The 25477-nt window shown below is 45.6% G+C and overlaps 1 protein-coding gene across 1 annotated transcript in view; it reads right to left on the minus strand.

Moving 5' to 3' along the window:
• Nucleotides 1-517: 517 nt before the first annotated feature.
• The window catches only part of CFAP61 (cilia and flagella associated protein 61), a 264938-nt gene continuing 239978 nt past the window's right edge, over nucleotides 518-25477 (minus strand). The window contains exons 26-27 of the mRNA XM_032604424.1: nucleotides 8311-8401; nucleotides 518-1002 (exon numbers count right to left, since the gene is read on the minus strand). Coding sequence (XP_032460315.1) covers nucleotides 802-1002; nucleotides 8311-8401 — 292 coding nt within the window. The 3' untranslated portion in view covers nucleotides 518-801. The remainder of the gene's footprint in view (nucleotides 1003-8310; nucleotides 8402-25477) is intronic.

A 25477-nucleotide genomic window follows, 5' to 3' on the forward strand; every position in this document is an offset into this window, starting at 1 on the left:
AAACAGTCTTATGTGTTGTTCCTGAATCCATATTTTGTGCTAGGTACTTAATTTGCTTTATTTACAAGAAAGACGGCTACTGACCCACGTTACAGGTGACAGGTACCAGAGGGGGCCGATGCAAAGCAACAGCGCTGAGGGTCAAAGGAAATGACCGAGATTAGTTTCCCACCACCGTTTTCTAGTCTGAAACCTGTGTGTGAACCTGAATTGATCTTCCAGTTTTTCGGTGCATTTATGCTCCTGATCTGGGACAGGAAGTAGAAATACAGGGGCCCTGAGAGCAGCCTCCTCGTTTCAAAAGTTCCTGTAAACTTGTCTGTGCAATCGGTCCTTCTGATGTTAAATTACAGAGATAATTTCCTGTCATCTGTTTTACTCATTTTCCATCCTGGGCACACGATTTTCTTTTTTATCGCTCACGACTATGACCGGGTAAACATGTAAAGGACTAGCAGCGTTGGCGGCAGGACTTTTCAGGAAATCAAACAGAACCACGCCCAAGGTAAAAAACAAGTTTTACACAGTACGGTCTCATTTTATTGCTAAAATGGGTTATTCTGCCCAGGAACACGCCTGGTGTTGGTAAAGCGTCTCCCTGCCCCAGAATCCAGACGCACCGCCGTGCGCCACCTACTGGGACGATAGGAAACCACAGGCATCGGTGGACACGGAAAAGAAAGGAGGGAACCACGACGGTGCCTGGCGGTCCAGCCAGGCTTCGGAGAGGTTTCCTGCTTCTACGGAGCACTTCCCGGAACGATACGAGTGGAAGCAATCAAGTGGAGGCCGTGGCCACCGCTAAACGATGCCCTGCCACGCGTACATGGGCAGGTGGTAATGATTATAGCGCAGAGAGTCAAGGATGCTCTTCTCCACCAGAGGCCTGTAGATGGTTTCCTGGAAAACTCTTTTGAGGTAATTCTTGGGCTTCTCGGGCAGGTTAATTTCCTCATCTTCGATCTGACGGGCTAATTCTTCTATGGAAGGAAGGTTTTCCTCCTGGAAAATACGGTAAGAGGCCAGATACTAAAATTACTTGGGCTTAGCTCCACAGTAAGAGGGCAGTTTCACTAAAACTCCCCAAGGTTGGTCATTTTTTTTTCTACATTAAGAAAAAAAAAATTTTTTTAACTGTGGCAAAACACACATAGCATAAAATTTACCACTTTAACCATTTTTAAGTGTAGGATTCAAAGGTGTTAGGGGCTTTCACATTGTCAGCCATGACCACCCTCATCTCCAGAATGTCCGCATCCTCCCAAATTGTAACTCTTTTAACACCTGACTCCCCATCCCTCTCCTCCCAGCCCCTGGCGACCACCCTTCTCCTTTCTCTATGGCATCTCGTGTAAATGGAATCAAACACTACTTGTCTTTTTGTGACTGTCTTACTTCACGTAGCATAATGTCTTCAAGGTTCAGCAAGGGTAGTAATTTTAAGCTCTTAATTTTAAGCTCTTAATATACAGATAGAAAAGATCTGTATATCAGGCTTGTTTTAAAAATAAGAAAGGAGGTGATTAAAGATTTCTACATGAAAACTCCTAGATGGTTACTTTACTTGGTTACAGTCCCCAAGAAATGGGATTTTTAAAGCCCTGGAATAACTTCTGAGTAAAGGCAAATTTCATTGATATCTTTAAAGGTGGGGCTCAGAGGGAGTAAAGTTATTTGAAGTTGAGAAGCATATGCTGTGCATGTTTACAATACAGTAGAGATTTCCCCAACATTTTATTATAAAATAAAAGGATTCAAACATGGAGGCAAGTTGACAGAACGGTGTGCTTGGCACCTGCATACACACTACCTGGTTTCTACAGCTACCATACTTGCTTCATCACCTATCTGCCCATCTATAGGAGGGTTGTTATAAAAAGCACTTCACTCAAAAATTAAAAAGCGTTTTTAAAAAGGGACTTCCCTGGTGGTCCAGTGGTTAAGACTCTGTGCTTCCAGTGCAGGGGGCACAGGTTCGATATCCGGTCAGGGAACTAAGATCCCACATGCCACGTGGCATGGCCAAAATAAAAAAGCACTTCACTGAGATCTGAGCTGTGTGCTTTCTGAACACCACAATAATTGAAAATTACCCTAAAGGAAGATGGACTTTGATGGTATATCTATTTGACCTTCCAATAATTCTTTTTTTTTTTTTAACAGCAAAAAACCCACAAAAAAGTGGATATCTTGCAGAGTTCTACTGGATCATTAATTTATTAATAGTAAGAACTTAGAAAACTAGATTCAAACTATATGGAGATATAAGGTAATTATCAGTTGGTTAAGTAAGTGAGACACTGCCAGGTGTGGCAGATTATACACACATCACTTGGAAGTACAGTCAGTGGGGGGCCAGGACACCAAATCGGCTCAACGAAGACGGTGAGAGAGAAAATGGCAAGGGATGCCCAGAACTAAATATTAGAGGCACGGAAACATTTGAGTGCCCAAGCACGTATGCAGTACATCTGAGATTGATTCTTTCTCCCTTAATTTTTCAGGAAAAATGTATCAAACATAAGCAGTGAATATACAAAAATTAGAGAAGATTTTGGGCTCGTGTTGCATGGTGCTGTTCTAACATCAGGGTAAATGGTATAAGGTCACATAACGGAGCTTTTAAATTTACGCAACACAAATACTGCTCTAGATCGTAACTCATTTTTGTACATTTGCCTCTCCTGGTGTGACCTTTTCTCAGTGTGATCACCTCCCCCCGACACTGTGACCACCCCCGCCCAGGGTGACCACCCCCCCACTCCCAACGTGCTCATCTGTGAGCAGCTCACCTCACAATGCCACAGACGACACATGACCTTTTGTGTCTGGCTTCTTTCAGTTAACTCAGTGTTTTGAGGTTCATCCACTTTCTAGACTATCAGCACTTCATTTCTTTTATGGCAGAATAACGTTCCATCGTGTGCATAGACCACATTTGTTGATCCACCTGTCCCTTGATGGGCATTTGGGTTCTTTCTTCCATCTTGTAATTCTGAATAGTGCTGCTATGAACGTTCATATACAAGTATTCCTTTGGGTATATACCTAGGAGTGCAATGGCTAGGTCATATAGTAATTCTGTTTGTAAGTTGTTAGGAGCCATCAAACCATTTTTTTCACAGCAACTGCATAATAATTTTACATTCCCGCTAGCAATGTGTGAGTTCCAATTTTTCCACATCTTTGCCAACAATCATTATTTCCTCTTTTTTTTTTTTTTTTTTAACTATAGCCATCCCAGTGGGCGTGATGTGGTATTTCACTGTGGCCCTGGTTTGCATTTCCCTAATGATTAATGATGTGGTTTGCATTTCCCTAAAGATTAGTGATGTTAACATCTTTTCATATAAATGGGTTTACTCTGGCTCTTAATTTTACTCCATTGATCTATATGTCTAGCCTTATGCAAGTACCATACTGTCTTGGTTACTGTTGATTTGTATTAAGTTTTGAAATTGCAAAGTGTGTATCCTTCAACTTTTTAAAAATTCCTCAAATTGTTTTAGCTTGCATTTCCATCTGAACTTTAGGATTGACTTTTCCATTTCTAAAAAAAAAGCCATGGGGATTTTTATAGGATTGCATTGAATCCATAGATTGCTTTGCATAGTATTCCTATCTTAACAATATTTATTTTTAGTTTAAAACTTGGCACATTGGTTTTTAAAATTTTTATTTTATATTGGAGTATAGTTGATTTACAGTGTTGTGTTAGTTTCAGTATACAGCAAAGTGATTGTTATACATATACATATATCTATTCTTTTTCAGATTCTTTTCCCATTTAGGTTATCCTATCTAAACAATATTAAATATTCAAATCCATGAACATAGATGTCTTTTCATTATTAAGGTCTTCTTTAATTTCTTTCAGAAATGTTTTGTGGTTTGCAGTGTACAAGTCTTATACCTCCTTGCTTAAATTTATTCCCAAGTATTTTAATATTTTTGATGCTATTGTAAATGGAATTGTTTTCTTAATTTCATTTTGGATTATTGATTGCTAATGTAGACAACTGATTATTGTATGCTGATCTTATATCCTGTAACTTTGCCAAGTCCATCTATTAGCTCTAATATTCTTTTGTGATTTTTTGAAATTTTCTTTATATAAGACCATGTCCTTTGAAAATAGAGATAGTTTTCCTCTCAAACGTGGATGCCTTTTATTTCTTTTTCCTGCCTAATTGCTGTGGCTAGAACTTCCAGTACACTGTTGAATGTAAGTGGTGAAAGTAGGCATTCTTGTCTAGTCCCAGATCTCTGAGGTAAAACTTTCAGTCCTTCACTATTGAGTGTGATGTTAGCTGTAGGCTTTTCATAAATACTCTTTATCAGGTTGGGTCGGTTTCCTTCTGTTCCTGGCTTTTTAGTGTTTTTACTATGAAAGCATGTGTGATTTAGTCAAATGCTTTTTCTGCATCAATTGAGATTATAGCACTTCTCCCCCTCTTTCATTTTATTAGTGTGGTGTATTACGTGGATTAATTTTCATATGTTGAACCACTCTTACATTCCTGGTGTAAATCTTGGTCGTGGTGTATAATCCTTTTAGTGTGCTACTGGACTTAGTTTGCTAGTATTCTGCTGAAGATTTTTGCATCATAACTTCATAAGGGATATTGTTCTGTAGTTTTCTTTTCTTTTGATGTCTTTGTCTGGCTCTGGTATCAGGGTAATGCTGGCCTCATAGAATGGGCTAGGAAGTTTTCCTTCCTCTCCTATTTGTCTGAGGAGTTTGAAAAGGATCAGTGTTAATTCTTATTCAAATGTCTGGTAGAATTCAGCAGTGAAACCGTCAGGTCTTGGGATTCCCTTTTTTGGGAGGTTTTAGGTTACTGATTCAATACCTTTACTTGTCATATAGGTCTCTTGAGATTTTCTCTTTCTTCCTGAGTCAGTTTTTGTAGTTTGTGTGGTTCTTGGAATTTCTCTGTTTCATCTAGGTTATCTGTTTGGTTGGCATACAATTGTTCATAATATTCTCTTTTAAACCTTTATTATTTAAGGTTGGTAAATGTCCCCATTTTCATTTCATTAGGGATTTGAGTCTTTTTTTTTCTTGATTAATCTAGCTAAAGGTTTATTTTGTTGATCTTTTAAAAGAACCAGCTTTTGGTTTCATCAGTTTTCTCTGTTTTTTTTTAATTCTTTATTTCATTTATCTCCACTCTAATGTTTATTAAGTCCTTCCTTCTGCTAGCATTGGGTTTAGTTTGGTTTTCTTTTTCTAGTTTGGTTTTCTTTCTCCTAGTTCCTTAAGGAGTAGAATTAAGTTACTGATTTGAGGGCTTTCCTGTTTTTTAAATGTAAGCATTTATAGCTATAAATTTCTCTCTGAAAACTGTTCTCTCTGTGCATCCCATAAATTTTGGTCGGTTGTGTTTTCATCTTCATTTGTCTCTAAGTACTTCTAACATCCCATTTGGTTTCTTCTTTGAAATCAAAGAAGTTGCTTAAGAATCTGTTGTTCACTTTCTAGTTGATTTCTAGTCTCATTTCATTGTGGTCGGAGGATATACTTTGTATGGTTTAAGTCTTTTAAAATTTATTGACACTTGTTTGGTGGCCTGTCCTGGAGAATGTTCCACACGCACTTGAGAAGACCGTGCATCCTGCTGTTGTTGGGTCGAGCGCTCTGTATAAATCTGTTAGGTTCGGTTGGTTTTTAGTGCTATTCAAGTATTCTATTTTCTTGTTAATCTTCTACCTGGTTCTATCCATTACTGAAAGTGAGATATTAAAGTCTCTATTATTTTCAAACTATTTTTTCCCAACTCTATCAATACCCATCTTTCTGAAGGATGATTTTGACTATACAGAATTTCACCTTGGTCAGTGACTCTTTGGTTAAATGCATGGCCAGAGGATTTATAAGCCACTCCCCTTTTGACTTCCACAAAAGGATTTGAGATGTCTTATAATCTTGTTTTCAAAATAAATCATATACACAATTAAAATCTACATATGACTTATGGAAGTCCTAGATAATAGTCATTTATTTCTTTCTCCACACGTGGAGGGAGGGGAAAATTGATAAACTGAGTGCTAGGACATCATAGTTAATGGGATTGAACTTCTGTACTTCCCTGAAGACAAGGTAGAAAGTGAAATTAAGTGGGTTACATCATCTCAATATTTGATAAAAGGAATTACTGTTATTCTGTAGTGAAGGCTATCTGCTTTGTTTTCCTATTACCAGACTCCTCAGTGAAATTCCTGCATGCCTGTCTGTATGACTACCACTTCCACTGTTGGCCTGTCTCCACCATACCTGTCACAGTCACTCTGACTTTTGGTGGCCAGCACTTCCTTGGGGCCATTCTTCTGTGCCCTGTGCTCGCACACAAACCCTCCCTTTCTCCCCCCGAGCTCTCTGAGTCCCTGTTCCATGTGTATCTGAGCTACAGGCAGATACCACTACAGGCCCCAACACCTCCTGTGGCCCTTGCACTTGACAGATGTCAGAACAGTCCCCCAGTGGAGGCTCTTCTTGCAGAGGTTCCCCTTTCTGGAAATGTAGAGAACCCATGAGGATGGTTGGGGAAGCCTTAGACCATCTTCTGCAAAGGCCACTTGCAGTCTCCCTGCTCTCCTGCCAGGGCCCACTGCCAGGCCGAGTTTACGCACTGCAGACTGACCCACGGCAAACATGTTCTCCTGCCTAAAACGTTTCAGGAGTCTCAGCGGGTGCCATGAGAAGCAGCCACCATTGCGTTTGAGGATGCATACTTGGGAAAATGAAGGGAAAGTTTCCCTTTTAAACTTGACACCAAAAACCGCTTGGCTCTGTGCAAAAGGTTAACTGAGGAGTTCAGATCTGGGGTTTGGAAGGTTTAGGCATAGAATGTTGATGGAACAGCGAGAATACTGATGACTCCTTCTTATGGGGCGGCGGTGAGCTGCACGTTGTCTTGGGAGGGAAGGAGGGAGGGAGCTTAGCAAAGCTCAGTAAGCACCAGGCTTCCAGCTCGGGGTCATGTTTTAATGTGGACCGACTTCCTCACAGCCCCGAACGAAGTGCAGGGACCTTGCTGACCTGTAACATCCTAAATCTCTCTATCTCATTACTATTCTCATTTCCAATTTGAATGACTCTCGCCGTGGCTGACCTGGGCCTTTAGCCGTCGGCCCCTCTGCTTCCCTTGGGTACGCTTCCCCACCTGGTTCCTATCTTTGTGGTCACCAAAGAGAATTGAGTTTGGCTTTAACTATAAACCTATGTTTCCCAATTGGAATCTACTTCAGATTAGTCAAATTACGTCAGTTTCCCAGCTTGGACCCCCCCCCAGGGATGAAACTGAACAGGGGCGGGGCAATGAGGAGAGGGTACCACACCACCGCTGTGGTCCAGGGCCAACAACCCTGGCTTTGGAGCAGGAGAGCCTTGGGTTGCGTGAAGTCTCTCGGCTTCAGCTTCCTCATGGGCGAAGTGGAGGCGATGACAACAGTGCCTGCACCCACCTCGGAGGGTCCCTGTGTGGTTCGGTGAGGTGGGGTGTGCAGCGGCTAGAACGAGGGGCCTGGGGACCTGGGCTGCATCTGTGCATCCGGTGTGGCAGCCCACACCCCGGGGACCCACGAGGAGGCGACACAGAGACGCAGAACCTGCCCGTCTAGACAGTCGGACGAGGCGGAAGGTCAGCTGAGCCCCAGCTCTCGTCGGAGTGAATCGAGGAGGAGTCTAGAATGCACGTTTGACCAAAGATGTAAACTCCCCGCAACTCCGGTAAGGACTCTAGGTGTTGAAAAAAATAAAGTTTCACAAGTATTTTACTACGTACATGGCAGAGTCACATTTCCTGCCGAGTACGGAGCCTGCGGGGTGTGCAGCCTCACTTCCAGTTAATCCTACGCTGCTTGGAGAAAGACGTTTCGGTTATAAAAGGAGTGCATTTGGACACCTGTTCAGTCCCCTGACACCTTTGGAACAACACGCGCACACGAATGGTTAGCGAACAGCTGGCAAACGCGGACAGAAACTATAGGAACGCAGCCTTCATGCTCGAGGGCAAGGAGATACCACCCACACCGCGCTTTCAGCCCTCACCGTCAGCGGATAATGGAAGTACAGGTACTTGTAAAAGGGGAAAGCAAATCTGCCCCGCATAAAGGATTGGAACAATCCACATTCCCTGAAATATCACCATCTATGTTTACCTACTCCTTAGTTTGTTTCTGTGAGGGACAGTTGATTTTCAAAGTGAAACCGTAAAGTGGGAATGTAGGGAAAAGTCTAAATGATCAACAACTGTAACTGCTTCTAATTCGCAAGGAATAACCTACATATCTGTTAATCACTCTTACCTCCTTGGAGGATAAGATCTGGCGTAACTCTTTCCGGAGATCAATAAAACGATCGTGAAAGAGGGCCATGCACCACGGCTCCATGAAGTAGCTGGTGAGGGAAGAAAAAGGTTCAGTTAGTTGGAAACTTTCTCATTACCACTAATAAAGTATTTACCTGCTTTTTTTGCCTTTATAAATTACGGTCCTGGCCCTTTTGCAATCGTTTGCTCATGAAATGGCTCGCGGAACAGCATGGCCAATCAATTTTGTAAATGGATGTCCCTGATGTAAGGCCAGCTTCCATAATTACATTTAAAGTGGTTTAATTCAGAGCCGGGGCAAGACCCAGTGAAGAACCCTGATCTTATCAGAATTTAAAAGCCTGAAGACTTGTAAAGAACGGTGTCTCCATTATCTGCCCTCGTTTGAGAAAAACAGATTGCAGGATTAACTGAACTGCTGCAAAAACAAATTAAATTTGGGGAGACAATAACACAAATGTTGTTCGTCATTAAGGTTTCTGGATTAATAATGACCAGAAGAACAGGCCACCGTGGTGTTGCAACACGGCCTTCGTGCAACTGCACGGACGCCTAATTGAATCTTTCTTCAGAGATCAGTTCTGTTGGTGGCCCTATTTGCTAACTTTGCCCTGAAAACTGTTGGAACACGTGCTTTCTTATGTGGAAGACAGTATGGCCATCCTTTATTTACAGGGGATTGCTGAATATTTGATGCATTCTTGGAAGAATCAGGCACATTTACTGGTATTTTAACTCTTACTTTGTCTTAACGCTCAGTGTCTCGGAACAGGAAACTTCACTCCTTCATGGTTAGAGACACGTGGGTGATGTGAGCTCCTTTGGATGTGAGTTTGTTGTTCTGGGACTGTTAGTGGATGTCACGTGTGTGTCCAGGGGAAGAAAAACCGGTGCCCACGTGCAGATGAGCACCTTCTGTTTTCCGAGACAAGTTAATTCTTGGGAAGGAGGTAACGAGCCCCAGGGACACCGAGGCATTAAAGGACCGGGGCAGTGACAAGCATGCTTACAATCAACCTGGCACCCAGCCACACGGCTCAGTACCTGTCACCTGTTCGCCTGACCAGAATATGACCTAATTTCATCCTTAACTTCCTACTTTGTTGTTCAGGTCATATTTGCATCCAACTATTAATTCCACTGATGTGGGATCCATACCCATTCCGTGACCAGCACTGTTCTGGGTTCTGGGGAAACAGCAGGGACCAACACAGACAAACATCCCTGCCACCCTGGAGCTTATATCCAAGCGATAAATAGGTCCATGTTCAGTATGCGAATAAGAACTGCTTAGGAGGAAGCATGAATCAAGCGAGGACGGGAGACACAGAGCAAGGCTCTCCCCTAAGACAGTGACTTAGTGAGTAAAGCCCGAGGGAGAGAGACGGGAGAGAGTGAGCCACGTGGGGCTCTGGGGAAAGAGCCTTCCAGGAACGGCAGGTGCAAAGGCCCGGAGGCAGGAATGTGCCTGGCCCTCAAGGAGGCGGGAGTAGAGATAAGCAGGGCGGGGGTGGGGGGTGGGGTGGGGTGGTAGGGGTTGAGCTTAGGAAGGTGATGGGCAGGAAGGATGATCCTGGAGGCAGAAATGCACTCACACGTGCTGTGTAATAGCTCCACGGCTGTCTAGCTCAGCACCTGTGTGCAACAGGCGTCCTATAGATGTTCACTGAACCAAGGAAGGAATAATGAATGCGTGAACTGCATACAGCATGGTCTACACTCCATACTGCCTGGCCCTGATTGGTCTTTCATTAATATAGAATAAAGTTCTGCTAAATAAATAGGCGATAAAACACTGCGAAGTGCCCCAAGATGGGCAGTAGTACCAAAGAGCGAGCCTCAGGGGAACAAGGGGAGAGCCGTGGGTGAGCCCAGGCTTGAAGGGTGGTCTGCCTGAGCCCTGAGGCCCAGAGGGAGGGCAGAGGGGGTCTGGGGGGCACTCGTGGAAACCTGTGGGAGGTCTGAGTAACTCAAGGCTGCTGAATCCTGAATGAAGGGAGTTGATGGGGGTTCTGGCTGGGGTTCTGGGCCCCCATGACCCAGGCCGACATCCAACACCCATCTAATTCCTGGAGCAAAGGCACTGATGTGGAGCCGGCCACCTTGGAAGGCATCAAGTCAGCGGGGTGATGTTTTGACACATCTCCTCAGACGGTAGCTTCTTGGACCAAAGCATCAGTAATGCCTAAGCCCAGACACTCAAGCGCAGCTGTGCCAGGATGGTCCCTGCCTCTTAGGTCTCAGCAGCTTCTAGAAAAGCTTCAGGGAATTGTGGACTTGCAAATCTTGAAACCACTATAATGCCTGAGTTAGAGACCAGTGGGCACTTTCATGTTTGTTGCCATCTTTCCTGCGTTGCTCAGAGGCCCAGTCCTCCCGTGTGTGTTTCCACGGCAGCATCCCTGTGGAGGGCCTGAGGCTCTCACCTCCTCCGGCCCCTCCAGACACCTTCCACCCTGGCCCTCCTGCCTGATGGGCAGCCCAGAGGACCCGTGTCCACGTCTGCACCTCCCCGGTGCCATCCATGCCCACATCCAGTGCAAACCTCCTCTGTGGAGCTAACTCGTGGCCTGAAGGCTTCCACCCACTTCAGTGCGTGGGACACTTCTGACCGTGCGGGAAAGCTGATGCAGGGAGTGTCTTGCAACGGGTCCCCACAGCGTCCAGCACAGGCTGGTTCTCAGGAGACTGGAGGAGCCGGTGAGGATACCTGGGCCTGCTTCTCCCCGCTCTGTGGGGAGCTTCTGCGCTGGTGCGGTGACTCCGTTTAGGGTGGGCAAGACGGGATTTTGAGTGGCATGGACCCCTGTGGGCCTCCTTGAAATCATCCTGGAAACATGGCAGCCTTCATTCTTAAAATTGGAAGAGCTTTGAATTTAACAGAACTCATTTTGCAATGGATGAGAACATTTAGTCAAGTGAAGATCGTCTCCTTTTGATATAATGTTAGAAAGAAGTTTTACTTTAGGAAAAGCTTTAGGTCTAGTTTTTCCCCAAAATTGAATGGCTCCTGTGCTTTAGTTTCTTTCCTTCTCCATAGAAAGGAGAGGGGCTTCTGGAATCCTTGCCAAGGCTGGTGGGGTGGGGGGCAGGTCTGCATTAACGGCCCCGGGGGCTATGGATAGCTGGCATTAGGGCTGACCTTTGGGGAAATGTATATTTCCGTGAACACTGTGAATTTAAACAATAGAAAACAATTGCTTCTTTCCCAGTTTACATTCAAAATGGAAGACCTCCATCGTTGGTGGCCACGCAATCTTCAGGAGACACTGTCTGGTAAGAGCACGGCCACGTGTGGTTTCTAAGTGGCTGTGTAGACTTGGGTGTTCGCATCATGAAATTCATTTCTAAACAGCCATGAGAAAAAGCTTACACAAACGCTGCAGGACCCAAACAGAAGATGTGAATGTCTCTGTTCATTTTGCCACAGCTGGCCTGGTTTATGTGGGGGGACTTAGATTCTCCATGACTTTTGCAAACGATACACTTTTCTCAGAAGGCCCAAGAAATGTCAGCTTGTGGAACTGAATTAACCATTCTGGTCGATGTGGTGCAATCGTTAAGGAACTCTCCAGAGCTCATCCTCGTCTGGTCATTCGGCGTAGTTGATTGACACCATCACACAGATGGGGTAGGGATCTGGTAACCAGCTCTGCCACTGGCCACGCCGGATGCTGAGAAAAGCAAACGGACAAGACACGCCGGTGAGGCTGCACTCGCCAGCCACGGGACAAGCAGGATGCGTCTAAGGGGAAAGATAGGTGGATAAATGCTGTTCTTTCAGGTCCTGGATCTCAAGCCCAAGGCCAGGGCCCTTCAGCAGCAGGGAGGGAAGGAGAGAGAGTTTCAGAAGAGCAACTGGAAATGCTAAACCACACAACAGTTGGAAAAGGCAGAGAGTGGCAGAGAAGAAACACACCTTGCCCTCCAAGTTTTTTTTTTTTAATGAAAAGCATTCTCATTTTTATCTTAGTGTGATAATAGTCAGTTTTTGCTTTTGGACCTGATCAGAGGGTCCCCAGCTGCCCCTCACACCTGCACAGAGGTTTATTCAAGCTGAAAACTCACCCAAGAGTTGCCTTTTCTCCTGGGGGTTGGGGGGCACTGCAGCTGGGGGGCCCACAGGCCTTCCCGGGACCATGATGTCCAGGCCCTTTCTTGTACCGACAGCACCACCGACTCGTGGTGGAGGACACACATTCTCCTCCTGCCAGGCCTGGGAGTAGGTGACACCCAGCAGGAAGCCTCAGCCTTTGGGCTGCAGTGTGGCTGGGGGGCCTCGGCCCTCCTGTGGACACTCCACATGCAGAAGAAAGGAAGTGACAGACAACAGGGTCCATCATCCAGCTTGCAAACAGACACCCTGGGGGCCAGGTGTGACCTAGAGACGTCTTTGCTTTGGCCTGAACAGCATTTGGAATTTGGAGTTTCGGCCTTTCTCTAAAAGGTCAGATTTGGCCACGTTGGGTCCTCGTTGTTCTACGGCAGCAACCAGCTCAATGGACAGATGCCCCTGCAGTCCCTTGTGGTCCATCCACCAGCCCGGCCAGCATCCCTCACCTATGGGGCCACGGTGGGCATGTGGTGTGCCCACCAGTCCTGGTTAAGCGGTTTGGGTGACACGGAGGTGTCACCAGCAAAGCCCACTGGGGTACCCAGGAAAAATGAGATGGAATCTGGGTGATAAGGTCTAACTCTTCTTTTGTGCTCAGTCTAGTTTCACTTGCCCGGAGGGGGACTGTGTGCTAATGCTTCGCACCTAACGTGTCGGATTAGAGTTCCCAGCTGTAGAACCGACACCCTAGCTGAGCTGGGCGTGTGCAGAGAGGCTGTGCCCAGCTCTGGGCCCGGGGCCGGAGCAGCACAGCTACCCCACCACCTCCCAGAACCCCGTCCCTCCCGCCGGTGAGACCCCTATAACGCAGTCCCGTCCCTGTCCCTGTCCCGCCCAAGGCCTGGCCCAGAGAGCCTGTGCTCTAGGTCAGGGGCTTGCACCCCTCCCTTCCGTGATCAGAGAAGAAAGCTTTCCTCTGCTCTGAGCCCATCTCCATCTTGTTCTATTGGCACAAGTAACACGGGGCCGGAGGACCCTTGTCGGGACTTGACTGGAAGGGTTGGTAACAGAAGCAGGTGTGTAAACATGTTCTCTGAAGCCACCTGCCCCCCGTCCTCTTCCCCAGGCCAGTATGTGTGCCCAAAACACATATGCTGCCCTGTCTTCCTTTCTTCTTCCATCCTCTGTGCATTCGTTCGTCCTTCCTAACAGGTTCCGTGAGGCCTTTCAAAGCCCTCTGTCTTTCCCTCCGACACGCATTTTGGCCTGGTCCTCTGTTCCCTGCCGCCTCTGCCCACCCCTCAGCGAATGCTTGTTCCTTCTCCGCCGTGCTCTCCCCTCCTCTCTGTCTGAGGCGTCGGCCAGAGCTGACCTCAGTGGCTGCAAAGTGGCAACGAGGGGGACAACCTAGGGGGCGATTCTTTGCTGTTACTCCATCATAGCCATTGGTGGCAGATGCTTTGCTGGGCACTGTGGTCCCCACCCCCAAAGTACACACACAAGGGTGGATGTGGTAGAGTGGAGGGCCGGGGGCGGGGCGGAGGGCCAGGTGGGGCGGCTGCCCTCACATCTGCATCCTTTCTGTCGCTGCATTTCTTTGTCACCCCTCTCGGGCAAGTGTTTGCCAAAAAATTCAAAATAACCCTGGCTTTAAAAAGGCATAGCGGTACTTTGTTCATATAAAGAAAGTCTAGGTGGGGTGTCCAGGATTGGCATGGTGGTTCCATAGACATCAGATCACAGCACTAACCATAGGGCCCTTGGCCTCACAGAGCAAAATGGCTGCTGAGCTCCAGTCATCACAGATATGTTCTTGGATGGAAAAAGGGAAAATGAGGGTCCTTATTCTTTATTTTAGGAACAATTCCTAGAAACCGCACACAGTACTTCTATTTATATCTTACTGGCTAAGTTTGGTCCAACGGCTTCCTTGGCTGCAGGGGAGTCTGGGGATCATTGTCATTTATTTTAGGTACAAAATAACATCCTATAATTCAGGATTCTGAAGAGCAAAGAGAGAACATACATTGTCTGCCATGATACCCAATAGACTCCACAACATCTACTTAACAATCTTTTCTTACAGTTAAATCTATATAAATTGGGAGAGTGTGTTTAGTTGAAGTTCCCAGAATGAGAACATATCTTTAACTAGATTTAAACCTGTCCCCAAAGTTGTCTTGTGGAAACACACACATACACACACACACATACACACACACACACACACACACACACACACACTACTTTCTATATGTGACAGTCACCTCCAAGTCCATGGGAAAGCCCTGGTGTCGTCCACAGCCCCATCTGGCCTGAGTTGGCTTAAATGCAGAGGAGAGGAGAGAACAATTTGTGTTCCCACTGTGAGGTTGCATTCTGGTCATTTTATTCTGCCCATAAAAGAAAGTGGATTCATGCATTTCAAAACAGTTTTCAAAAATAAGAATAGGAACAAATAAGCATTTCCAGTTAGCCCTAGGTTTGCTTGGAAATTAAATTACACATTTCTGGGGTGGTGGATTTACTCAAGGATGCCACCTATTACACAAGCAGACACAGCCCTGTGACACACTGTGACAAGAAAACTCCGAAGACCAAAATGGAAGTTTGATGTGACTATTTCCTGTCCAGCTCAAGTTTCCCAGAATCGCTATCTACTTCATTTATTGCTTCGAGGCAGATCTAGAAAGGTAAGATGAATGATTTTCAAAGCAAAACCGACTAGTTATTTGAGATCAGTTGTAATCGTCACCTGCACAAGATCTAGATAACAGAAAACCAAGTCTCCTCTGAATATAATTCGGCTACAGTGTTGTTGTCGCAATCTACAACAGGCATCTCCAGATAAAGGATGTTTACTGCTCTAAGAAAAAATGCCTCTCGATGCCCTGGCGCTAAAAGCAAAATTCTGATCTTTGGCAGAAGTCACCATCTTCTGATTGGCTTGTAAGCAACCTCTCTCTTATTGCTGGTCAGCTCGTGGCTCTGCAGAGCTGGTGTTCAGCCAGTTACCCTGGTGTGCCAGGAACCAGAAGCTGACACTGCCTATGGCTGGGCACCCTGGGAGCCCCCACCTGGCTGCAGAGGTGCCAGGAGAGACAGTCCTGAGCGGCTTGGAGTGTGAAGGCTGCTGTCTGCTGGATGCACTGGAACCAGTGTGATTTATTTGCCTGTGAGTGGACGCACCCTCGGCCCTGAGCCGAGGTGCCAGGAGGCCGTGCTATCTCTCAAGCACGAGTCTGTAAGAACACAGAATCCCAGAGCACGTTTCTCCTGAGTCTGTGTTGGTGCCCAGATTGTGCTGAGGTTGGAGTCCTGCCTGACTGCCTCTGGAGTCTTGGTTTCCAGAAATGCTATTCCTACACGATTCTCTGAAAGATCTGTCTGCTGACCATTTGTTTTTCTAAATCCTGGACACTTAGCCCAGGAGAAGCTGTGCTTCATCTTAGGAAATGGAATACATTTCTCTCAGGCACCCTGCAAATCTAGCCACCGATACACATTTCCCTCCTTGCTTTGTCCTGGAAGGAACCCAAAGCTAAGTGTTCGAGTTCACTGCAGAAGCACCTGCGCCGTGGAAGGCACAGCCTCTCCATCTGGGCTCAGCTTTGCATTGCTGGCCTGCCCGTGGCTGCCCTTTTACTGATGGCCTTTCTTTTTATCCCAGCTCTGCCACTTGTTAGCTTATGTAATCTTGAGCTGGGTTGCTTTAACCTCCCAGCCTCAGTCTTCATAGCTGTAAAATGGGGATAATGATGGTCCTTACCGCAAAGAATGACTATCAGAATTCTCGGAGACACGGCAGGAAAGGGGTCTGGCTGTGTGCCTGGCGCAGGGCGGAGGGCCTGTGTATTGTGTTCTTCTTCTTCTTGTTATTATTATTACTGCTGTTGTTGTTCCTAATTCTCCTATTGCATATATTTTGTGTAAGCTGCCTCAGACCCTTTGGCATAATTCTGCAGTTCTTCTTCTTGGGGACTGCTTTTGCTCCACTCCAGGGTGTCTGCATAAACTCATGTAGCTGCAGTTTTAGAGGAGCAATTCGCTTTAGCTGAGATCAAGGTAAGAGGGACTTCACGACAAGCCTTCATGAAGTTCTGTCGTGCACTGGGGAGTTACGTGGGAATAAATAAACTGTGGCCTCGATTGCTTATTTTGGTCTGAGCTGATGGAAGCTAAATAAAAGGTGTTTTACGTGGAGTTCCGTCTTTTTGCCTGTTTATTATGAAGAGTGAGCCAATCAGTCACAATGGTTAACCCAGCCCTCGGTAGGATGTATGCAGAAGCAGAGAGGAAACTAGTGGGGTGAGGACACGGGCCCCCCGCCCCAACGCCCAGCTGGACAAGATTATCTTCTGACCTGCTTTTTTGCCTGACTTGCCAGGGCAAAACAGTCTTCTCATAGAAATAGTATGCTTTTTGTATAGCTAAGAATTTTGTTTCTATTTAAATTGACCTTTCCATTCTCATTGAAGTTGTGACATCACCTGCCCAGACCTTTGGCTGCAGTGGGGAGCTGGCCGGCCGCCCTCTAGGCCCAGAGCCCGGGGACCAGTTGACATCCAGCTCCACGTACCTGCCCTTTCAGCCCATCTGCGGTATTTCCTTGCGTGTTGCTGGTCTCTCGGGGGCTGCATTAATTGAATTTTGACGAGAAATCTAGTGCCCTGGAAGTTGTCCAGCTATTTACATTGATTTGTTTGATACATTCAGGACTCAAAGGAGGAGGCGAGGTTAGCGTTTAATTCCGTGGAGAAAGGCAAGCTCTTAGAGCTCAGCTTCCCTTCCTGTGCCCCCTCCTCCTATTCTGTGCCTCTCTTCATAGAAAGCACAACCATTTTCCTTTAATTAGGCTACAGAGAGCACAGGCTAGCATTAGGCCACTCAGCCACTCAGCCATGCTCACAGCCATGGCCATTTCCTATCTATTTTCTGTAGGAAAAGAAAAAAAAAAAGTGTATATATGCACACATAACCCCCCAGAAGTCTTGGGGGGGATGGAACAAAGGAATCGGTGGAATTACCTTTTGTGAGACCGAGGCCACAGGAGCTAGCAAACCCCAGAAAGCAAGGTATTTTGCTACCTCACAAGTCCTCTGGTTAGACGAATTGCTCTTTAAATTCTAAAGGGCTGCTTATAGAGATATCATTCGCCAGTACAGGATATATACAGCATGTTTGATATAGGCTTACAGTGATTGTGATTAGCCCATATTTAAAATAATTACCTTTCACAACAACAGTTTTTCTAATTAATATGTTCTTTTAACTGATAAAGCTTTTATAGAGACGATGACAAACTGCAAACTGTTCCTTCACTTTCTTTGTTACTTTTATGCTTTCAGGTTTGTAGTTTCCAAAAATCATGTATTAAAATTCAACTAACGGGGCTTCCCTGGTAGTGCAGTGGTTGCGAGCCCGCCTGCCGATGCAGGGGACACGGGTTCGTGCCCCGGTCCGGGAAGATCCCACATGCCGCAGAGCGGCTGGGCCCGTGAGCCATGGCCGCTGAGCCTGCGCGTCCGGAGCCTGTGCTCCGCAATGGGAGAGGCCACAACAGTGAGAGGCCCGCGTACTGCAAAAAAAAAAAAAAAAATTCAACTAACATATTCCCAGTTCTTATTTCCCTACAGCATAATAATGAGGGGAATGGATATGACCATGTCTAGAAGAATCCATAAGTGCATGCTGATATAGATAAGTGAATAAATAAACGGAGGAGAAGGGACAACTCTTCCTTACGGTCGAAAGCCAAGTAATAAATGTGGAGTGAATGCTGGAGCTAGACAAAAAGCACCCTTTGGCAAACAACACAGTAACAGTTGTTTCAGGCAAGAATTGTTTAAGAATGCTAAAATAATTGGAAAAAAGGACGATTGAAAATAGGATATTTATAGTCTCAAAATATCACTAATTGATTATGAAGGTAAAAACAGAGAAGCCTGCATCCTCCAGTTTACAAACGACGACAGTTAACAACACAAGTAGAAGGACAAATCTGCACGCGTTGCACAGAGGGGGACAGAGCACCGCTCCCGCAGTTCCTGCCAAGAAGGCACAGCCCGAAATGAATAATGAGGAACCATCAGACACACCCAAATGGGTAGATTTCTACAAAATACCTGGCCAGGGCTTCCCTGGTGGCACAGTGGTTGGGAGTCCGCCTGCCGATGCAGGGGACGCGGGTTCGTGCCCCGGTCCAGGAGGATCCCACATGCCACGGAGCGGCTGGGCCCATGAGCCATGGCCGCTGAGCCTGCGCGTCCGGAGCCTGTGCTCCGCAACGGGAGAGGCCACGGCAGTGAGAGGCCGGCGTACCACAAAAAAAAAAAAAAAAAAAAAAAAGCCTGGCCTGTGTACTTCACAAGTGAAGGCTCCCGACAGAAAAGGGCTGAGGAGCCGTCCCAGATTGGAGGCAATGATGGAGACACAAGAAAGAGTTGACAAGAGGATTGATGAGAAGCCGGGGAAACACCAGTATCTCATGGGGACTGGTGGGGTCGGGGAGCGGAGGGAGAAGCTGGAGCAAAGCAGCATCAGGAGTGACTGGGAGTGTAGGAGGGAACCGCGGATCCCCGCCAGGCACAGACCCAGCGGCCCAGGTGGTAAAGCAGAGTGAGTTTGTGCAGCTCTGCAGTAGGGGAGCAGGGAGTCCGGGGGTCTGGGTAAGATGGAGCTGGGAGGGTCCTAGAACAGGATGTGGGCTTCCGCAGTGGTTTCGCAGAGGGCGGAGGTGAAGGGCAGCAGGTCTGTGTTAGCGGCGGGCAGTCTGATGACATGATAGTTTCTGTCCAGGAGGCGGGAGGATTAACACAGGGCCAGAGCCATCCCTGGTCACTCATGTTTGCAGAAGAGGGGTGTCGCTGGGTTTTCGTTGCTGTGCCCCCTCCCTGTCCCGTCTCAGACCGGGTCACGGGGCGGGGGCGTGCTCTGATCACGGCTGCATTCCATGAGTACTGGGTATCACGGCCTCGCTGCTGGCTTCTGGGACCGTTTTTCACTTTCTCAGAATGGACCCAGGAGGCTGAGACGGGGAAGGAAGAGAGAGTGCCTCCCATCAGCGGCTCCCTAGAGGTGAAGCTCCAGGAACCTCCCCTGCAAACACCCTCTCACCCCCCATTCAACCCATTTGTCTGCCTACTTCTCTCCTGCACCCAAGCAGCAGAACATAGATGGAAGGAACCCCACACGACCATGCTGCCAGATTGGAGCTCATGCCCATTCATCCTCGCAGATTCTAACGGGCACGCAGCGTTGCCTGGCCATCCAGACGCTGCCTGAGTGAATACACTTTTCTGCTCTCTGAGATGACTTTTCCTCTCTCCTTAAACATCCAACGCCCCTTTCTGCTTTACTCTGCTCTCGGCCGATGACCTTGCCTCATGCTTTATTGAGAAAATAGGAGCGGTCAAGCACTGCCTTGTCTTCTCACCCCGAGACCTGATTTTCTCCCATGACCCTGCCCCTGCAGCTGTTAGGATAGAAAGTTGTCCCGGCTCTGCCACTGTCCTCTCTCCTGCATCTTTTATTTGTTTGCAGACAAGACTCACTACCTCCCCTCTTTAACAAGCCCTCTCCTGACTCCGTTTCTCCCCTGCAAAGTATTCCCCGGATCTCTCTCCACGTCGCAGAAAGCTTCTCCAAATTGGACTCTGCAGCATCTTCAGTCCCTCAGGCCATAAACTCTCTCCTGGGCTACTTCCACCTCCCCACCTGCTCTGAAGCAGCTCTTATGAAAGCCAAATCCACCAACCAGCTCTCTGTCCGTGATGCAGCCCCTCTGTGGAAACGACACACGTGACCACTGCTTCACTTTGCAAACACGTCCTCCTCTTAGCTTCTGCCAAACCCCACGTCCTGTCCTCCTTTCTGAACCATATCTCTGGACATGGGAAGATTGGGGTCCTCTTGGCCCTTTTCTCTAAGAGCTGAGCGGGAACGGATCTGAACTGGAGTCTGGCCCATGCCTCAGACCAGGGGGCTCTGGGTGTGAACTGCATCGCAGGGTTGGCCGGACCTTGAGGCAGGGGCTTCTGGAGGCTGTGCCTGTCACTGGCCATGGGCTCCTCGGGACCAGGCAGATTGGAAGCTCCAGGCAGGGTGGCTCCCAGCTCGTTACCTCCAGGGGGCAGCTGTGAGTTATAAGCCCACATTCACCCCAGGGGGTGGGGGGGTGGAGGGGTGGATGGGAGGATGGGGGCACTGGACCAGTAAGGGTTGGGGAGGTGGGCCCCAGCAGTGCCCACGACAGAGGTGGAGGGCCACGAGTTCTCTCTGGGTAAGTCTGAGAGTCAAGCGAGCAGTTGGGTGTTTTGCCAGAGGTTAGGGCACGTCTCGCACACCCTGCCGCTAAAACACATCTCAAATCCAAATGCTTCACCCTGCATCCATCTGGTCCAACCCCCGCATCTCTCACGTGGGAAACCAGCAAGAGCCTCCTCATAGCTGCTACTGTCCATTCTCTGTGGCAGCTGCGGTGAACTTTAAAGCGCAATTTGGCAGGTTACTGCCCTTCCTTTATGGAAATAAGCATCTCAGCCCAAACCTCCACCTACAGCGATCTACACAATGTAGCTCCTCTGACCTTCATTCACTCTGCTACAGCTTTTGTTCCCCAGACGTACCAAGACCTCTCCCACTCACAGGCCTCTGCACCCACTGTTCCCTCTGGACTCCTCTCCCTCACATCTTGCAGGCCTGGCTGTGTCTCAGCGTCCAGGACTGGTTCAGAGTCTGCCCCGCACACCTCGACTCCTGCTCAGTGCTGCTTTGCCATATTTTCTTTTTGACTTTGTTTCGTAGCCTTTAGCACCATTTGAAATGGTCTTATTTCCATATTTATTTACTTGCTTGTGGCCTGCCTTCCTTCTCTAGAATATAAAATCCAGAAGGGCTGGCTTTTTTCAGTCTTATTCTCAACTGTATCTTCAGAACATAGTACACAGCAGGTGCTTAATAAATGTTGATTGAATGAATGAGTAAATAAAAAGCATAGATCAAAAACTATGCTGTGTTTGCAATTAGGAGACCATCAAAATCTTAACTGGGAGGGGTGTGTTGCAGAGGAAATGAGCTGAGTGTAGTTTACTCCTTCAGAGACAGGCAGACAGACAGATGGACAGTCACATGTCCATCTGATGTCTGTCCCTATGTGCCAAGCACCGTGCCAAGTGCCGAGGATCCACAGGTGAAGATGTGCCTTGTTCTGAGGCGCTCAGCCACCGGGAAAACACAGTGGTGTGTGAGCTGGAACGTAGCCAGCTCAGGGGCCCAAGGTCAGGGTCACTTTACTTCACCTCATGACCACCATCAACAGATAGCTGTTTCAGGCACACAGGCAATTTGGAATATTGTTTTGTAACATGGGTTCTATCAACATAAGCAAACTGGCTTTGATTATTCAGCAGGTTTAATCCAGCAAGTTAAAATATCAAGTGACTATTGAAAGCCCAGGTTTTAAAACAGGCTTGCTCACTTCTCAAAGTGAGGAAGCAGTGAAACCAGTCGGGTCTGCTTGTGTCAGCTGGACCATGGACGTGACTTCAGCATGGCCTCTGGCAAGACGGGCGGTGCCTGCGAGCGGGGTGGGAGGACCACCCAAGGCTGTGAGCTCCCTCTCCAGGCAGAGGAGACCTGACCTCACCCCTGGCGACTGCCCGGCGACTCATGCTACACAGAGATCTGATCCATCAGGAAGAAAGATGTAGGAAACTTCGAGGAAGAGGGACCTTCAGGGGATGCAAATGCTCCTGCATCTTCTGCTTTCCATTTTGGGATGAAATTTAGTGATTCACTCATGAAGTATATTTGGTCATTTCCCTTCTTCCTTAAATTACCTTCCTAAGCTGGGATAGTTAACCCATTTCCTCTTTAGGGAAGGTCTTGGTTATAACATAAACTAAAAATGTTTTTCTTACCCAAAGTTTAAGATAATGGCAGTCCAAAGATATAAACACGTGACCTTAGCCACAGGAAAGTCCACTAAAATCAAGATGAGAGCCCACACCAACCATTTTGGAGACACACCATTATGTAAAATGGAGCATATCTATATTCACTGGGGATACTTTAATTTTTCTGAGGGAATAAAACTTATAATGAGAAGGTACATCAACGTTATTCGATCCCAATCTATGAAATATTGGACTAGCCTTCCAAGTCCTTGATTTAGTTTCTCTTAAAAAAAAAAATCACTTGTTCATTGTCTCTTTTTCATGAAAGGCAAGAGAAAGACAATAGTGGCAACTATCTCCACTGTGATTTAATATTACACCAGTTATTCTAGGGAAGTCAATAAAACAAGAAAAATTAATAGGAAGTATAGCTATTGGAAAGGAAAGAAGAAAAGCTGTCATTATTTGCAGCTGATAATCATCTACCTAGAAATATGAAGATAACTTACTAAAACATATTTAAACAAAAAGAATTCAGGACTAGAGCAACTTACAAAAACCAACATTTTCCCTATCTGCCAATATTTTTTAAATTAGAAAATGTAATAGAATAAAATTATCCCATTTACAATAGCAACAAAACAATAAACAATACTAAAATAAATCTAAAAGCAAATGTGCAAGCTCTGTGAAGAGACCTATCAGAAGAAAACAACCAAACTGAAGACAGCAAACAAAGATATGAATGGTAATATTCAATTTTATAAATATGTTCCAAACTAACCTAAAAATTAAATTCAAAAATACAGTTAAAATCCCAAAATTAATTTTTAATGAAATTAGACATGGTATTCATTTGGAAAAGTATAAGAATAGCTAAGAAAACTGCACATCAAAGAGATCAAAACAAACTGTAATGCAACAGTAATTAAAAGAGTGTGGCAGAATCCAGAAACAGAAATGAAATAACATTTCATTTAACAGGATGGCAAATAACAGGATAGCAAGTCCAGAAATGGACTCATCTGTATGAAAGAATTTAGCTCAGTATATGATACTGGTAGCATATCAATTAAATAGGAAAAAAAAAACATAAACTATTTTAAAAGTTATTGGGAAAGTTGTTTCTTAGAAAAAGTAAAATTAGAGTCTCATGTTAAACTATACACAAGCATGAAAAAAATTCCAAATGAATTAAAGATGTCAATGTGAAAAAAAGCCAGAAAAGTGAAAAAATAAAATAGAATACTTTATAATTGTCATCTGGAAGAGATTTTCCTAAGTAGGAGACAAAATTCAGAAGCTCTAAAGAAGATGTGATTAGGTAAAAATTAAAACATTTATATGAAAAAAATCATAAACAAATGGTATAAGAGAATGAAAAGACTAGTCAAAGACTTGGGAGAAAATCTTTGCAAAACACATGTCTGATAAAGGGCTAATGTCCAAAATATCCAGAACTCTTAAAATTCACCAATAAAAGACATACAACGCAATTAAAAGATGGACAAAAGATCTTAACAGACACCTCACCAAAGAAGATATACAGAGAGCAAATAAGCATAGAAAAAGATGCTCCACATCATTTGTCATCAGGGAAATGCAAATTAAAACAAAAATGAGATAGCACCACACACCTATTAGAATAGCTAAAATCGCAAACACTGACAATACCAAATGCTGGCGAGGATGTGGAGCAACAGGAACTCTCATTCATTGCTGATGGGAATGTAAAATGGTACAGCCACCTTGGAAGACAGTTTGGCAGTTTCTTACAAAACAAAAAACATTGTTACCATAGGATCCCAAATCATGCCCCTTGGTTTACACCCAAATGAGTTGAAAACCTATGTCCACGCAAAAACCTGCACACAAATGTTTACGGCAGCGTTATTCTTAATTGCCAAAACTTGGAAGCAACCAAGATGTCCTTCAGTAGGTGAGTGGATAAACAATCTGTGGTCCATCCAGACAATAGAATATTGTTCATCAATAAAAAGGAATGAGCTATCAAGCTTTGAAAAGACATGGAAGAAACTTACACGGATATTGTTAAGTGAAAGAAACTAACCTGCAGGGCTACATACTATATGACATCTGGAAAAGGCCAAACTATTGAGGCAGTTAAAAGATCAGTGATTGCCAGGGTTTTCTTTTTTTTTTTTTGGTGGGGGTGGGATGGGGTGGGGAGGGCTGAATAGGTGGAGCGCAGGAGATTTTTAGGGCAGTGACACAATAATGATGGATACTTTATTATATGTTTGTCAAGACACCCACAGAATGTACAACACAAAGAATCAACGGTAACAAGCTATGGACTTTAGTTAATAATAAAGTATCAGTATTGGTTCATCAGTTGTAACAAATATACCACAGGAATTCAAGACGTAAATAGCAGGGAAAACGGTGTGTGTGGAGGGGAGGGTATGTAGGAATGCTGACCTTGCCCATCAGTTTTTCTGAAAACTTAGACCTGGTCTTAAAAAAATAGTCTATTAACTAAAAAAAAGATATACAGGAAAATATTTGCCATGTGTACCATGAGAATTATTAGTCCTATTTTATCATAAATCAAAAAGAAAAAGGCAATCAGTAGAAAATTGGCAAAGGATAGAAACAAGGAATTTGAGGAAATGCAAGCTGAAAGTACAAGATAGTTTTCTTACTCTTTCCTCCTCCTGCAGATTGACAAAAATTAAAACGTGGACTATATCAGAGTTGGTGAGGGTGGGGATAAACACACACTCTCATAGCTATTGGGGGGATATACATTGGAGTAACCCTTTTTGAGGATAATTTAAGCTAATGTCTTTTTTTTTTAAAGATTTTTTGATGTGGACCATTTTTAAAGACTTTATTGAATTTGTTACAATATTGCCTCTGTTTCATGTTTTTCGGTTTTTTGGCCGTGAGGCATGTGGGATCTTAGCTCCCTGACCAGGGATCAAACCTGCACCCCCTGCATCGGAAGGCGGAGTCTTAACCACTGGACCGCCAGGGAAGTCCCTAAGCTAATGTCTTGATCAAAAAGTAAATACGCATACCCTTCGATCCAGAAATTCCACTAGTGCTGATAAAGATGGGAATGTTACTTACAATAACAGAAAAATAATAGCAAATAACCTAAATATTCATTAATAAGAAAATAGCTAAGTAAACTGGGATTTAGTCATTCTATGGGATATAAAGAAGCC

Source organism: Phocoena sinus, chromosome 15 (assembly GCF_008692025.1).
Source record: "Phocoena sinus isolate mPhoSin1 chromosome 15, mPhoSin1.pri, whole genome shotgun sequence".
NCBI classification, from domain to species: Eukaryota; Metazoa; Chordata; class Mammalia; order Artiodactyla; family Phocoenidae; genus Phocoena; species Phocoena sinus.